We start from the raw sequence: 15,428 nt of genomic DNA on the forward strand, positions 1-15,428 counted from the left end.
CAATAGGATTCAGGTCAGGACTTTGGCTAGGCCACTCCAAAGTCTTCATTTTGTTTTTCTTCAGCCATTCGGTGGTGGACTTGCTGGTGTGTTTAGGATCATTGTCCTGCTGCAGAACCCAAGTTCGTTTCAGCTTGAGTACACGAACAGATGGTCGGACATTCTCCTTCAGGATCTCTTGGTAGACAGCAGAATTCATAGTTCCTTTTATCACGGCAAGTCTTCCAGGTCCTGAAGCAGCAAAACAGCCCCAGACCATCACACTACCACCACCATATTTTACAGTTGGTATAATGTTCTTTTTATGAAATGCAGTGTTCCTTCTACGCCAGATATACTTGGACACACACCTTCCAAAGAGTTCCACTTTTGTCTCATCGGTCCACAGAATGTTGTCCCAAAAGTCTTGGGGATCATCAAGATGTGTTCTGGAGAAATTGAGACGAGCTTTGATGTTCTTTTTGCTCAGCAGTGGTTTTCTCCTTGGAACTCTGCCATGCAGGCCATTTTTGCCCAGTCTTTTCCTGATGGTGGAGGCATGAGCGCTGACCTTAACTGAGGCAAGTGAGGCCTGCAGTTCTTTGGACGTTGTTGTGGGGTCTTTGTGACCTCTTGGATGAGTCGTCGCTGCGCTCTTGGGGGTAATTTTGGGCGGCCGGCCACTCCTGGGAAGGTTCACCACTGTTCCATGTCTTCGCCATTTGTGGATAATGGCTCTCACTGTGGTTCGCTGGATTCCCAAAGCTTTGGAAATGGCTTTATAACCCTTTCCAGACTGATAGATCTCAATTACTTTCTTTCTCAATTGTTCCTGAATTTCTTTGGGTCTCGGCATGATGTGTAGCTTTTAAGGATCTTCTGGTGGACCTTACTGTGTCAAGCAGCTCCTATTTAAGTGATGCCTTGATTGTGAACAGGTGTGGCAATAATCAGGCCTGGGTGTGGCTAGAGAAATTGAACTCAGGTGTGGACAACCACAGTTATAGTATGTTTTAACAAGGGGGGCAATCACTTTTTTCACACAGGGCCATGATGGTTTGGATTTTTTTTCTCCTTTAATAATAAACACCTTCATTTACAAATTGCATTTTGTGTTTACTTGTGTTGTCCTTGACTTTTGTTTAAATTGGTTTGATGTTCCGAAACACTTAAGTGTGACAAACATGCAAAGGAACAGGAAATGAGGAAGGGGGCAAACACTTTTTTCACACCACTGTAGTGTGAGTGTATGCTGCTGTTTCCTCTGTGACTTCATGTGGTGTAAATAAACGTCTCCTACAGCTCTTCCTGTTGGTTTTCATCACAAATGTTGCTATAAGATCTTGTCTTTACCCCCACTGAATAGAACACACACATGCAGACACTGACTGTATGTTTGAATGGTTGTGCCCCATGCAGGGACTCCTCAAAAGGCACAAATTCGTAACAAACACACACTTCAATGTAAGCTACCATCAACAAGCTCCTCGATATGTTTAAAGTGGCCTAAATGAGGCATGACCCACTGCTGCTGGGTGATCACAGTGGATCTTTAGATCGAGGGTTACCAGGCCAAATACAGATCAGGCAAAGAAAACAAACCCCCATCATTAAAAGAAAACAATTTTGGAGTACCCACTCTGAAATACATTTGTTTTAGTGAATGAGAGACCAACACATTCTCACTTTCAACTTGTCAAATCCACTCGCTTGGTCAGGACCCCTTGGCGTCTCTCTTTGGCGTGATTTTTCATCGTGCAGGGTATAGTTAGGTTTAGGCAACATAACTATTTCTTTAGGTTTAGGATAAGATTATGGTTTGGGTTAAAATAAGTAAGTACGTAATGTACTTACGTAAGTAAGTAGTTGTTACGTAACTTGCATACGTGACATTAGTTAAGTATGTTATGTACGTAACCTAACTTGCGTAGGTTATGCACGTAATGTAAAATAAGTCGGCGTTGACTTATGGTTTCAAATGGGACACAAACATTTAACACTGGGTGAAAAGTCCTGTGTTTGTATGACACATCCATTCACCCCGACCTCCTCCTCCAGTCCTGCGTGGACTTTGTCACTTTTTATTATTATCCGCAGCAGCAGACTTTGTCGCCCTTTATACTACGTCATCTCACAAGGTTGAGCAGTTGAAGGCTAGGTGTGTCTTATACAGACGCTTAAGTGTGCCTTTTGCCTGTATATCATCAGAGGACGTATTTGACGAGTTGGGACTGAGAACGGGTTGGAGAGACGGAGGCAGGAGGAGAAGAAATGTGAATAAACCAGGGTTGCAAAAGCAGGGTATAAATAAGTGAAGAGATTACGAAAGAAGAGGGTAAAATAACAACACTGCAGAAATGCATATAAGCTGATACAGTTATCATTTTCCCAAAGGCAGCTCGTCTCTGGTGTTGGCTGAACCCCTTTGCTATTCTCTTCTTGATCCCTTAACCAAGCAAACTTGCAGCAGCTCATTAGTGATTAGCCAGCTATCTGAGTTACATAGTCCAAACACACACCATCTAGACAGCTACTTGCAGAGGACAGATGTAGGGAAGAGCAGAGATGGATTTCTTATTTCAATCACCTTGTCATTTTAAGGAAAATTAAAGTTTGCATGCTACTTTTGGGGTGACTTTTAGGGTCACAAGGACATTCCTTTCTGCTGCGTTTGCTACCAATGCACCCTTACTGATAGTATGAGTGCCTCTCTATCATCCGTGGCAGCTATAGATCTGGTGTCGAAAAACTCAGATAGGCTAAAAGGTCAGCTGTTACCCTGTGGTGTTAGGTTTCCAGACTGGTAAACGTATTGTTATGTATTTAACACACCATTTCCCTTCCTTTTGGTCAATGTTAACAAAAGTACCCAATCCCAAGAGAACCTGGACTCAATCCTAAAAGCCATTCAAAATAAATGAACACCAATCCTATAATGCTGCTTCCCATTTAGTGGGACGAGCTCATATGCGCGCCTTCAGGCTGCATTGGACAGTAAAATGAAACTTTACTGTGTGCTACAAATGTCTAGGGGGTTAAAAGCTCTCTGGTTGCAGAAAGAGAAGATTCATTTTATTGCCTAGCTCCTCAGAAGAGGTGGGCCATTTCTGATTACTATGACAAATTGTAATGCCAGGAAAGCATGAACAGCCTTACAAGACCGAGCAAATGCAAGTAAAAATCATGTAATTCATTTGATCGGAGGGAGTAATCACATCATGCGAAGGACAAGAGAGGACAGTCTAAAGAAAAAAAACATAATAAGGAAACATAGATGCAGCGTAGCAGGAAAATTCCATAATTTTCATACTTTGTGGATAAAACTCAATCTACTCTGTGCAAATGCCATGCAAATTTGAGTTTTTTTGAAGCTTATGTATAAAGCCTGCCAACAGCGGACACGCAGAAGCCAGGATACATGTTTGACACAATGGGATTGCAAGTTAGAGCCGCACAGGATGCAAGGATGCAACAGTTCAAGGGAACACAAATGACATCTGCTGTAATCGGAAACAGGGAATTATCCTCCCACTCCGTATTCCGCACCACGATCCCCTTCGCCATTGTTTCTAGTCACAGTAGTGAATGACTGAGAGAAGCAGAGAGACAAAGAGAACGGGAGAGTGAGTCAAAGAGAGGGAGTTTGCCCATAGACCCTGGCTGCCTCGAACCTGCCTTTGTTTTCATCCGAAGCAGTCCTGGCTCTCCTGGGAGAGTTTGACGGACAGCTCTCTGTATGCCAGTCTATTATGTGATTCCTATCACACAACAGAAGCCTCAGTGCTCTGCTCCTCATCTCCCTCTTATTCAGAGGGATGAAAATACATATTCCCCCATCGCATACAGACATGAGTTTGTCACTCCCCACACGTCTGGAGGAGAAATGAAAATCATCAAAATGAAATGCACAAAAAGAAAGACAATCAAACCAAATAGGGGTAAAGTGCCCCTGGAATGTTGTCATGGCCAATGACAGGATTGGCCAACGTGCTGTGTTCTTTAGCCAGATTAAGGGCAAGGACAGTTAATTGGAGGAGATCCATTGCCATTAAATGTTAAGGGGGAGGTATGGCAAACTCCATGAATAAATCAGCAGCGGTTATTACAGGAACAGGAGCCCATAGTATAATTAGAGACTAAAAACTATGCTCCCCAGCCATTATTCACCACAGGCCCTTGCATGTAAAGATCTGTGTACAGACAGGGGCTCCATTACACATAATTTATTCAGAGAGCAAGGGCTTTAAGCAGGGCGGGAAAAGGGTAATTATGTTAAAAATAGCCTCCAAGGTGGTCACCGGAAGGCCATGTCCAGGTATCCCAGTGTAAGAGAGGCGTCCCTGGGTCGGCCAAGCTCCTATTTCTCTGCCAGTTGTGGATCATTAACACGACAGAGGACGTCCTCTGTACTCTGTGTCACAAAGGAAGCATCAATACCTGGACTGGTTAATATCTCAATTAAGGATGCTGGATACTGTCCTGTGATTCCCGAGTACCCCATACAATTATATTTCGAACCTGTTCATCCCTCTCCATCTAGAAAATATATTACTGTAATATGCAGAAGCTGGCCACTCCCATGCCAAGCCAGTCTCCACTGGATCAGCAACTGACCATCAGTGACTAGGCTCCATTAGTCTCTGAATGTTTGGTTTTGACAAAAACAAATGTTATACTTCTGCATAAATGTAATGTCACATATCTAATATGGTATGGTATGATATACCACGTATGATTTGTTTGTCAAAAATCCCTGTACACAACAGGCAAAAGTTTCCAATTAGTGCTCTCGGAAATCATTAAAAAATATCCCCTTGTGATCCAGTCATCAGCTCATTCTGTGTTAATACTGTATAATGGAGTGAATGCACTCTAACATGCTCCAACCACAGCTCAAAACAGCCTGACTATGATGGATCAATTGCAGCCAGCTGAAGAGGCCAACTGGCAATGAATGTCTCTCCATTGCAAATGCCACTCCATTGCCTGGCTCCCTCTAGCCGTACACAACTCCTGGAGTAATGAGTGTTTTCTTCAATCATTTGCACTGCGGAACGATTACAATGGCACAGGTTCCCACATTAGTTGCCAAGTCTCTATTCAACGCGATGTAACTCCCTCTCAGCAATATGAAAACCCTCTTTTGATCATGCTGCAATTACCTTAAACAACTCTCCCATCCATATGCATATAAAGGTGCCAAGATCACACAGCCAATAATGGTGGTGATGAGCTGGTTATGGAGAAAGTGTGGGGCTGCTTTTCTAATCTCTATTATTGACTCATGGAGCCATCTGAACAATCATAGTGGTCCACTGTAATAATGGTGACAGTATTGAGCTGATCCAGGCATGGTTGCTTACCTCCATTGGTTCTTGTGCTGCAGTTAATCTCATCTGCTACTGTTAAAGAGCATAAACAAGTGTGAGTGGTTAGTGCCTTCTGTACTGTACCATGTTATTGAGCACATGCAAAGCAGAAAGAGACAGAATCAGAAAGTGCAGGGCTGATACTGAATAATTTGAGAATGTGATGTAAGTAGAACAGATATTACACATTGTGCAAGGGCCTGTCAATCATAAGGCTTACAAGGCAAAGTGGCTGGAATGTGCTAATGTATTTTTGCAAGCCACGATACCTCACGTCGCTTTCTTTTCTTTTCTTCCCTCACTCAATCTTGTTCCCCATCTAAATGGGATTAAACCATGGGGTGTCTGACCAGTTTAGCCTATTTCAACAATGATGGGCTTCAAAGTCCTGAATTCCATATGATGCAATTTGTGAACAAATGGAACAGGATTAAAAGGAAGGACAAAAATATCTAGTGACAGAATGAAATAAGAGTCTGTGGGGGATAGCATTGTCGAGCATGTTAACCATTTAGTCAAGGTAGCTTTGAAAGCACAGAGCAGCTTTATTAAAGTGTTAATGGAATGTAGATAGGTATGCTTACACCTGCTACTTCAACTAACTTCTGAAGAAAAACTTTAATGTCCAACACTGTGCCAATGAAAAGGCATACGGATAAATGCTGGCACTATGTGCTCATTTAATTTTCAACTCTATTATACATTACCCATGGGCCATTTTTCATTGTGTGCCTTTGATGTAATAATTTCATTAAACTAATCAACATACTGTAGCAGTGTGTGCCTTTGAGATAAATAGAACTTATGTGACATCAGATCTGTACCAAATCACAATATGTAGCTTTCAATTTGAACGCAGAGCTCGCGTTCCATTTATTGACTGAAACATTTCTCCTCCAGGAACTCATGTCAGCTACTAGAGTTATTATGTGGGAGGAACAAGTTAGTTATTCCCCTTCCACAATGTGAACGCTGTTATATTCTCACTGATGGATTATGATTTTATATTGGCAAGGATTTCTGACTCCTCAACAGGGCCCTACAAGTGGTGGAGGGGAATGTTATTTTGAATTATATCGAATAACGCACACACTGATCTTAAGAACTAAGACATAATAGAGCAATAATAGATTTGTAAAGCATCAATAGGAGTGGTTATCCCAAAAGCGAGGCATCGTCTCATGAGCAGATGAATTAGTCTCTTCTGTCCAAACAAACTGCTTTTTTCAAAGACTAATCACATTTACAAATACATGCTGATGCCACTTTGGGACAATTAGGAAGCTTTTTTGATGAAACGCTTTGATAAAATGTGCATTTGCACTGATGAGAACGCCATCATGGTGCTATCTCAGCATCCTGTCCATTCTACTCACTTCCTGTGCTCAATTATATCCAATTATATTTTTATTTAACAATAAGACCATAATGGACAACATGTTTATGCTCAACTTGCTCAGTGAAACCTATCCAATGGCTAACTACTATCTTTCTCCTAAGCAGCACTTTCTGCTGAACGTTTGTGTTGTCTGGGTTCACTTTGTAGAAAAGTTTTGAGGGTGGACAAAGGCTAGGGCTAATACAGTGAAGGTGGACCCCACAGAGCTGAGTGCAGTGGGGCGAACATGCACTAGTCTGGTGGGAAAGTCAAAGATTTCTACAGGTCTCTGGGCTCCATGTGGAATACAGTTGGCTGTTATCTGTTATGATTAGTCAGTGATCCGAGAGAAGGCAGTGTCTGCTTCAGCCTCAGCGGGAGAGGCTCTGAACACACACATCATCTTCTTCCTTAGAAGCAGTCCGTGTGTTTGAGAATGCGCTTGTGCATGTACGTGCATGCACGTGCATGTGTATTACTGGCCTTCCCATCATCACTAAAGAGGCCATTGTGCTCTTCCTTCTTGTGTTTTACACATGCTCCACTGGACACTGGGCCATGGGAGATGGTGGCCAAAAAAGGAGTGGTGGTGGCTGGACAGGTCTACAAGGAATGTGTGTGTGTGTGTGTGTGCGTGCGTGTGTATTTCTGTTTTTCGAAAGTGTCTCCATTCCCGCATTATTGTGCCTTTACTGAGACAGCAGGAAAAGGTGAGAGACATTGAGTGCCTGAGGAATCACCGGTTACAGAGAGATCTAGTTCATCAAAACATTAGGATGTTCAACAGGGAATGGTCAAACAATAATTCATTAAAGTTTCACTGCAGTGTTGTAGTACTTGAGATCGGTCCCAGTCTCAAGACCGGTCTTACGACTACTTTTTGAAGGTCTCGGTCTTGTCTCGGTTTCGAATGAAGACGACTCCGGATTTTATTTCAAAAATCGGTCAAGACCACAACTGCAGGGATTTTACTTAATTGCCTGTCCACAATTTTCTAATTTATGCCTATGTGTTAAAACTTGCAAATGCAACCAATAACTTGACTCGTGAAATTTGCTACAGTAAACCCCCCTCTCCCTGCCCCCTTTACACTCACTCCCATGAAACTGAATGCGGGAGACAGGAGAAGAAGCTCTGGGTCTCTAACACAAATCTGGTCTTGGTCTTGACTCGGTCTCACCCTGCCTTGACTTGGTCTCAATGCCTCAAAGTCTTGGTCTTAACTCGGTCTCTATACTGGTCTTGGTGATGACTTGGTCTCGGTTTAGGTGGTCTTGACTACAACACTGTTTCAGTGTAAACAAATCCAACGTTTTGCCAGACATACTTGAATGCCAGAATTGTGACCCAAGCTCTCTCTTGTAAACATTCAGCAAAGGGCCAACTTTGTGGTTCAGCTTTGACCTAGTACTTGCCATACTCGAGATTACTAACATTTCAGGTACATTTACTTTGGGCTTTCCCTCCAAATAAAGTGGTTAAGATAATCTGATTTAGCTGTTCCCTTGTTTACAACCTGCCTGAGGGTCTGACTGCTTGTGTGTTTTGCCCTGTCGGACTTTGTTGTAGTGATGTCGCCATGTACCCGGGCCAGAACAAGAACAACGTTATGGTAACCACTAAATATGATGGTTAAAAGCGTGGAAATATTAAATTGTAGTACAGTGTTTCTCAAATGGAGGACTGCAGGGGGTACGTGACATTTTTTGCTAAATGTTTTTCAGTTACAAGGCTGTAGTTACTTCTACTGTCTTTTTTTCCCAAGTTTGTCACTTTTTTCAAAGTTTTTGTCGCTATTTTTGAAGTTTGTCACCTTTTTTTTGAAGGTTTTGACCTATTCTTGCCTTTCTTCCTCACTTTTTTCTACTGTCTTTTTTTCTTCAAAGTTTTTGTCACTTTTTCCGAAGTTTGTCGCTTTTTGGAATTTTTTGTCACTTTTGTCGCCCTAGTGTTGCCTTCCTTCTTTCTACTGTTTTTTTTTTTTTTTTTAAGTTTTTATTACTTTTTTGAAGTTTGTCTCTTTTTTCAAAGTTTTTGTTACTATTTTCGACCCATTCTTGCCTTACTTCCTTCTTTCTACTGTCTTTTTCCAAGTTGTTTCACCTTTTTCCATTAGCATTTAAATGTTTTCCAGGTACAAGGCTGTTGTTAAGTAAATCTATCGCTGACATTGCTGTATTGTTCCTCTTTTATATAGACTTTTTTTTTTTTTCTACCAAAAATTATTTGCGCTGGTTGGTACATGTCTTAAAAAAACTGTTGAAAGGGGATACATTATTGAAAAAAGCTTGAGAACCACTGTTGTAGTATACTGAAATTGTGTTTTAAAGGAAAAGTTCAACATTTTGGTAAATACTCTTATTCTTTTTCTTGCCGGGAATTAGATGAGAAGATTGATACCACTCTCACGGCTGTATGCTAAATATTGAGCTACTGCCAGTAGCCGGCTAACTTAGCTCAATACAAAGACTAGAAAGAGGGGGAAACAGCTAGCCTGGTTCTGTCCAAAAGGTAAGGATATCTGCCTACCTGTTCCTCTAAAGTTCACTAATTAACATCTAGCTTGTTTGTAAAAACCACTCGTTGCCATTTTATTTCTTGGCCACGACCAGTTGCCAGGCAACCAGCAGAGAATTGAGTGGCCGATAAACAGTCCAGTACATAACCCTCATAAAAACAGCATTTATGTATTAAGAAATTAAAAAAGTATATTTCCTAAAATGTGGAACTTTTCCTTTAATCACACACTCTTGAATCCATGCATGTGTAATGAGTGCATGTGTAGAGAAAAGCATAGCATTTACCTAGATCCATGCTCTTGGACTTCCGCGCCTTGATGATTTCCAGATCATTAGCATTTTCATATTGTTTGGTGCGTTTTTCTGACATACTCTGGCGGCCGAAGCCCTCCCTCAGGAACGAACCGTCAGGGTCTGCGTCTGGACTGAGGGAGCTACAGTTCATGAGGAAGAAAGGAAGTATTATAATATTGCATGAGACATAGCAAATGCAGGGTCATTCCAAAAGCATACCCTTGAATCCAATAATTATTCAATTAAATATGTATTTTGTAATAATCTACATCTAGTTGCAGTTATATTGCTACGGGGCATCTTCATAAATCTGGGAGAATAAATATACCTATTAATATTCATACATCCCCAAACCTCAGTCAAAAACACTCCTTCACTATCAGATGATGGCCATTGATATATTCAATACTCACACACACACACACACACACACACACACACACACACACACACACACACACACACACACACACAAACAATCAGTTTCAATCCTTCATTTCAATGACTATTTAAATCAAGGACACATCCACCTCAGCTGGGTGGGAGTGCTACATTTGGGTAGAAGAGGCCTGGCTAAGATGTGTGATAGCCCAGTGAGGTGAGGGTGCTCTGGGGTCACGGCCACTCAATAACCCCCCTCCTCCTATATGTCTGGAGCTGTGGCAGAGCCCCGCCCACCGTAGTGTGCTCCCTTTGAGATCGTTTATCTCTGTCTGGATCTTAATTGAAAACTGGAGGGGAGTGGTGAAAGGAGGTTGGGAGAGGGGGACACTGTGATTTGCATGCAGGAGAGTGTATTCACAATTAAGGTGAGAACATCTTGCCATTTGAGGGGAGACAGAGGGGAGGCGATGCAGTGCTGATTTAAGGTACTTGTACTTTACTTGAGTCTTTTCTTTTCATGCCACTTTCTACTTCTACTCCACTACCTTTCAGAGAGAAATATTGTATGTTTTACTCCACTACATTAAACTGACAGCTTTAGTTACTAGTTACTTTACAAATTAAGATTTTTACACACAAAACACATGTAGTTTATAAAATACAATGTTTTATATTAAATTAAACTACCAAAAAATATAACGGCCTACAAGTCCAGCTGAAATAATTTACTGATTAAACACTTGGTTGATTGACAGAACTGTTTTGATCGTTTCCAGTTTCTAAAATGTGAGGATTTGTCTGCATTGAGTATTTTTACTTTCAATACTTTGAGTACATTTTCCTAATGATACTTACATACTTTTACTTAAGTAACATTTTCAATGCAGAACTTGTACTTGTAACAGAGTATTTTTACAGTGTACAGTTCTTTTACTTAAGTAAAGGATCTGAATACTTCTTCCACCACTATTTAGAAAACAGAACAGATCTGTTGTTGATCTGACATTATAACCATTAAGGGTGTTTGCGTTTTTACTATTAGAAATCCTTAAAGAGGCTGAAATGTATGCATTTTGCGTCAGAAATGACATGAAATGATCTGATCTCCCCTGTGATTGAGAATGAAATTCGTTTGACCTGAGTTGGAAGTTATAAAGTACTGTAGTAGGGAGGGGAGTATCTTCTAGGAGCAGATGCTCCATCAAGAACCCTTCACTATTTGTAATATCACTGAACAACAACTGCAGACCTGCTGGCACTTGTTTGCATGTAAACAATTCTTATTTGGGTTGTCAACCCCATTTAACAGAAGAACTGCTTCATGTGTCACCGAGGGTCGGCGTCAACATGTCACTTTGCTGCCGACCATACCTGACAATCCCAACTAAGATCAGACCGTCTCATAGGACCAACTCCATCTGACACAGGAAGAGAGGGAGGTGGAGCAGGAAGAGAGGAATGACAGCCCAGATGTATTATTCATTTATTCATCATTGCTCACTATTCTCCTCTCATCATTCCAAGCCCAAAAAACCCGCCTGCCCTCTCTTTTTCTGTCTCCGCAAATGTCATCTGTCGGAGTGTGACGGAGACGGAACAGGAGAGAAAGGACATAATTTCAGTCTGAATTTAGATTGCATTCGTTCTTGCCAGTATTGTGTTTTTCGGGCAAATTGAACACCAATAGAACATAGACAAAGACAAGTGAGAGGCCATTAGGTGGGATAATGCACAGCTCTGTCACACAGGTACAGAGACTGGGCGAGTATGTGACCATTTGTGAGAGCAATTACAGACAGAAGCAGTTAGGATGAATCAGACTCCAGCTTGTCTGAGCAAAAACGGTGAGAAATCTGTGAGCAGTAAGAGTGAAGTTCAGAGGGACAGCCCAGCAGTGGTGCAAATTCACTCAATAGGACATGTTGGTTTAAGCTACTGCCCATTCTAACACTGCATCTGCTTGACTTTGGTTCATGCAGAGCAATGACTAAATAGCCAGGTTGGGGATTATGGTTAACCTGTAGAGAAGTAGCCAATTGTTTTGCTTTGAGCATTCCTTCAAGCTCGAGGTACCTGCTGTCTGAACTTGCACATAAGGTCTCTGTCTCTCTCCATACAACACTGATTCCTACCCTTTTTAACTTGTGTCCTATTGTAGCCAAGGGAGTCCTACCTGCCAAACCTTGCTTCAGGTTGCATGTCTTCCAAATTAGATGATACACTATTCACTTTTGTAAAATTTTAATGCAACACAATACAAGCCAGGAAATAAGTGTGCTACTTAATGTACCAAAGGCATGGCACAGCTAGTTGTTATCTTCTAGTCTACGTAAAGCTGACACACAAAGATTCACAGTCCATTAATAGAAATACAGCACTCAATTACAGATCTCGTATTCACTTTCTACTGGCTATGTATTTTCCCATAGGAATGCTCGTTGTAATAAGATACTGCTTTGAAAGTCTCTTTGCTCGGATCTAGATCTTGAGCTCAGTCTACTGGTGTGTATGGAATGTAATGGAAAAGCCAAGTGAAAGGACCTTAACTGGTCAAGGCTATGAAGGTGGCTATGAAGGTGTGACCCATACTGGACTTGGATGGTATCGGCCATGTTTTGCTTCCCGATAGCGATTCTGATACCTGAACTTGCGTATCGCCCAATACTGAGTACCGGTCCGATACGGAGTACCGGTCCGATACCAGTGTGTCATATATTTTATTATGTTTTAACATCTGTATACTAGTATCCCTGTATGGATGTGTTATGATTTCTTTCTTTGTTGTACGGCCTGGCTCAGGTTAAACTTTTTGTGAAACATGAACAAAAAAACAATGAACGCCACAGAACTTTCTTTTATTATGCAGTTTGACAGTGAGTCATAACGGAAAAAGAACATAAATAAACTACTTTAAAATAGATTTTCTTGGGGGCTAAATTAAGTGGTATCAGATTGGTGCATAAACTTTCCGATACCGATACCAGCATTTTAGGCAGTATCAGAGGCTTTTCCAATACTGGTATCGGTGTAGGAACATCTGTACTTTGGATACATACTCAATGAAATTGTACTGGATAAATGGAAATAAGAAATAGCTTGACCAGACAGATTGAATAATCTCCAGAGTGGCACAATTTCTTCCGAAACCATCCGTCCCATCCATGCCTCTGGCCTATCTTTAACAATGGGCCAATCCATTTGGATAATACATTCCCTCATCTCTCCTTCTTAAAGCAGTGTTTAAAAGCAATTTCCACCATTCCAAGCACAGATGCCTCCCCCCCCCCCGTTCAAAGTCCTTCCATCATCTAAAATTAACTAGGGCTGAGGATTGCTCACAGGCAAATCCACAGCAATCAACTTGTTCCTGTCTCCGTCTCCCTCGCAGGAAGTTAACTATGTGTCAAACTACACGGCCTTGTTGCTAAGTGGTATGTGCTAAAAGCCGTCTGTGCTCACAATTTACCCTTGTGACTTATGTCTCTCTTCTTTTTTTTACTTCTTTTTTTCAGCTCCCAACCTTTCGTACCCTCATTTAAAAACGACCCCAAAGCGGTCAGTCTCAAAGTGTCCTACTTCTTAGAAAGGTGCAGCTTCGATTGATAGATTAGCGGGGGGTTGTGTGCATTAGTTTCAACTGCTCAAAGAGGGGGAAAGAGGTGGAGAGCCCCGGTAAGGTGCTTCTGAAATGGTCCTTCTGGGTTTTGAAGGAGGCCGATTCAGCTGACCGCATGGATGCATAGCTGGGCCAGGGAGCTTGAAGCTGCCTTCAATCATTGCATACAGCACTGCATGAGAAGTCAGTGCAGAGGCCTGTCCTGCTGGCATGTGCACCAGCAGACACTAGATAGTTAGATAATAATTTATACGTTTCAAAGGAAAAAAAGAGGAACAGAGAGGTCTTCTCTTCCATCTTGTAACATTGTATTTCACTTGCTTCATTGCACTTATAAAACATCTGACTTAAACCTGGGTATAAAAAAAAATGAAGAAAAAAAAAAAGGTCCCATCAGTGCCACACAGAGGAGCAGCTGCACCTGTGATTTGCTGTAATCTCCGTTTAATTGTGATGAAGTTGCTGATAGAGACAGGGAGAGGGAGAGAACAAGATCACTTAAGACCTCTTTGTCCATCGGCTGACTCCTGCGTAGATCTCCTCAATTATTCCGTGCCTGGTGTATGGATGCTTTAATTGAGTTTTGCTACACTGACTTCTCCAGTCTGCTGAATGGGAGAGCGACTGACAAGGACCAGCACATAGACTCACCGGCCACTTCATTAGATACACCCTTTCAGCTGCTCGTTAACGCAAATATCTAATCAGCCAATCACTTGGCAGCAAATGGTCAGGACAATCTGCTGAAGTTGAAACATCAGAATGGGGAAGAAAGGTGATTTAAGTGACTTTGACCATGGCTTGGTTGTTGGTACCAGACGGGCTGGTTTGAGTATTTCCAAAACTGCCAATCAACTGGGATTTCCACGCACAACCATCACTAGGGTTTAAGGAGAAGGAGAAAATCCAGTTAGCTGCTGTTCTCTGGGAAAAAATGCTTTGTTGAGGGCAGATGAGACAGCATGGTTTGAGTTAGGGCTGGGCGATATGGACCAAAAATCATATCTCATGATTTTTCAGATCTCAGTATTTTCTACAAAGTGGGCTAAATGTTCTGTTGTAAGTCACAAACATTATTATTTTTAGACATACTGTGATCAAAAGAAAATGCATTCCCTGTTCAAAAATATACAGCTGCAACACATGTAAATGAAAATGTATCTTAAATAAATAGCCTTTGTAAAATAAAAACAGGCCTATCTCTTTTAGAATGCTCCTTTAACTGTTTTTAACAACAATAACAGACTCACAGATCATGAAGCCGATTCTTTCTGTACAATTCTGTTTTATCAGTGGTGTATGAACTACACAGCAGACTGGTAGTCTACTAACAGAGTGATGGCTGACTCATAAGAACGGGACTAGCACTGGTTGAGTGAGCATCGGCAGGTCATCAGCATTACACACATTACATACTTCTTGTGTACAGATAACATGTCTGTCTTGTCACTGCGCTGCATTTTAATGAACTATGATAATCTGGTCATGGATCACATCTCTCACCCACGTCCAGATGCAGTCTCACGCGCTCTTACTTAAAGAACTTAAGTTAAAGTTACATCAAGTAACTACTGTTCTTCTTTTGTTTTTTGTTTTTTCGCCAGGCCCTTTTTTAAAGCATTACCAGCCTAACAAAATATACAGCTGTGTAGGGCTGGGCGATATGGAGAAAATCAAGTATCACGATATTCTTAACCAAATACCTTGATGTCGATATTGTGAGGATATTGTTATTGTAGGGTTGACAATTGGTGCTTGAATGCTGAGATTTTAGATAAATAATCGTCAGTAATGTGGATATAATGACTAAGTGGGTAAAGGCAAATAATAGAACAGCTAGAACAGTCTGGTGAGTTCAGAAAATTACATCACCACTACGGTATTGCAGC

At 41.5% G+C, this 15,428-nt stretch overlaps 1 protein-coding gene across 13 annotated transcripts in view; it reads right to left on the reverse strand.

The window, feature by feature from the left end:
• Positions 1 to 15,428, reverse strand: part of LOC144537414 (partitioning defective 3 homolog) — a 382,981-nt gene that overhangs the window by 117,961 nt on the left and 249,592 nt on the right. For 9 of the 13 annotated variants that reach the window (XM_078281137.1, XM_078281139.1, XM_078281130.1 and 6 more), the window contains 2 exons: positions 9,531 to 9,679; positions 5,343 to 5,381 (listed from right to left, as the gene is read on the reverse strand). In XM_078281137.1, coding sequence (XP_078137263.1) covers positions 5,343 to 5,381; positions 9,531 to 9,679 — 188 coding nt within the window. The remainder of the gene's footprint in view (positions 1 to 5,342; positions 5,382 to 9,530; positions 9,680 to 15,428) is intronic. The other 4 variants (XM_078281132.1, XM_078281140.1, XM_078281136.1 and 1 more) reach the window with 2 other exon arrangements.

This window comes from Sander vitreus, chromosome 22 (assembly GCF_031162955.1).
Source record: "Sander vitreus isolate 19-12246 chromosome 22, sanVit1, whole genome shotgun sequence".
Classification (NCBI taxonomy): Eukaryota; Metazoa; Chordata; class Actinopteri; order Perciformes; family Percidae; genus Sander; species Sander vitreus.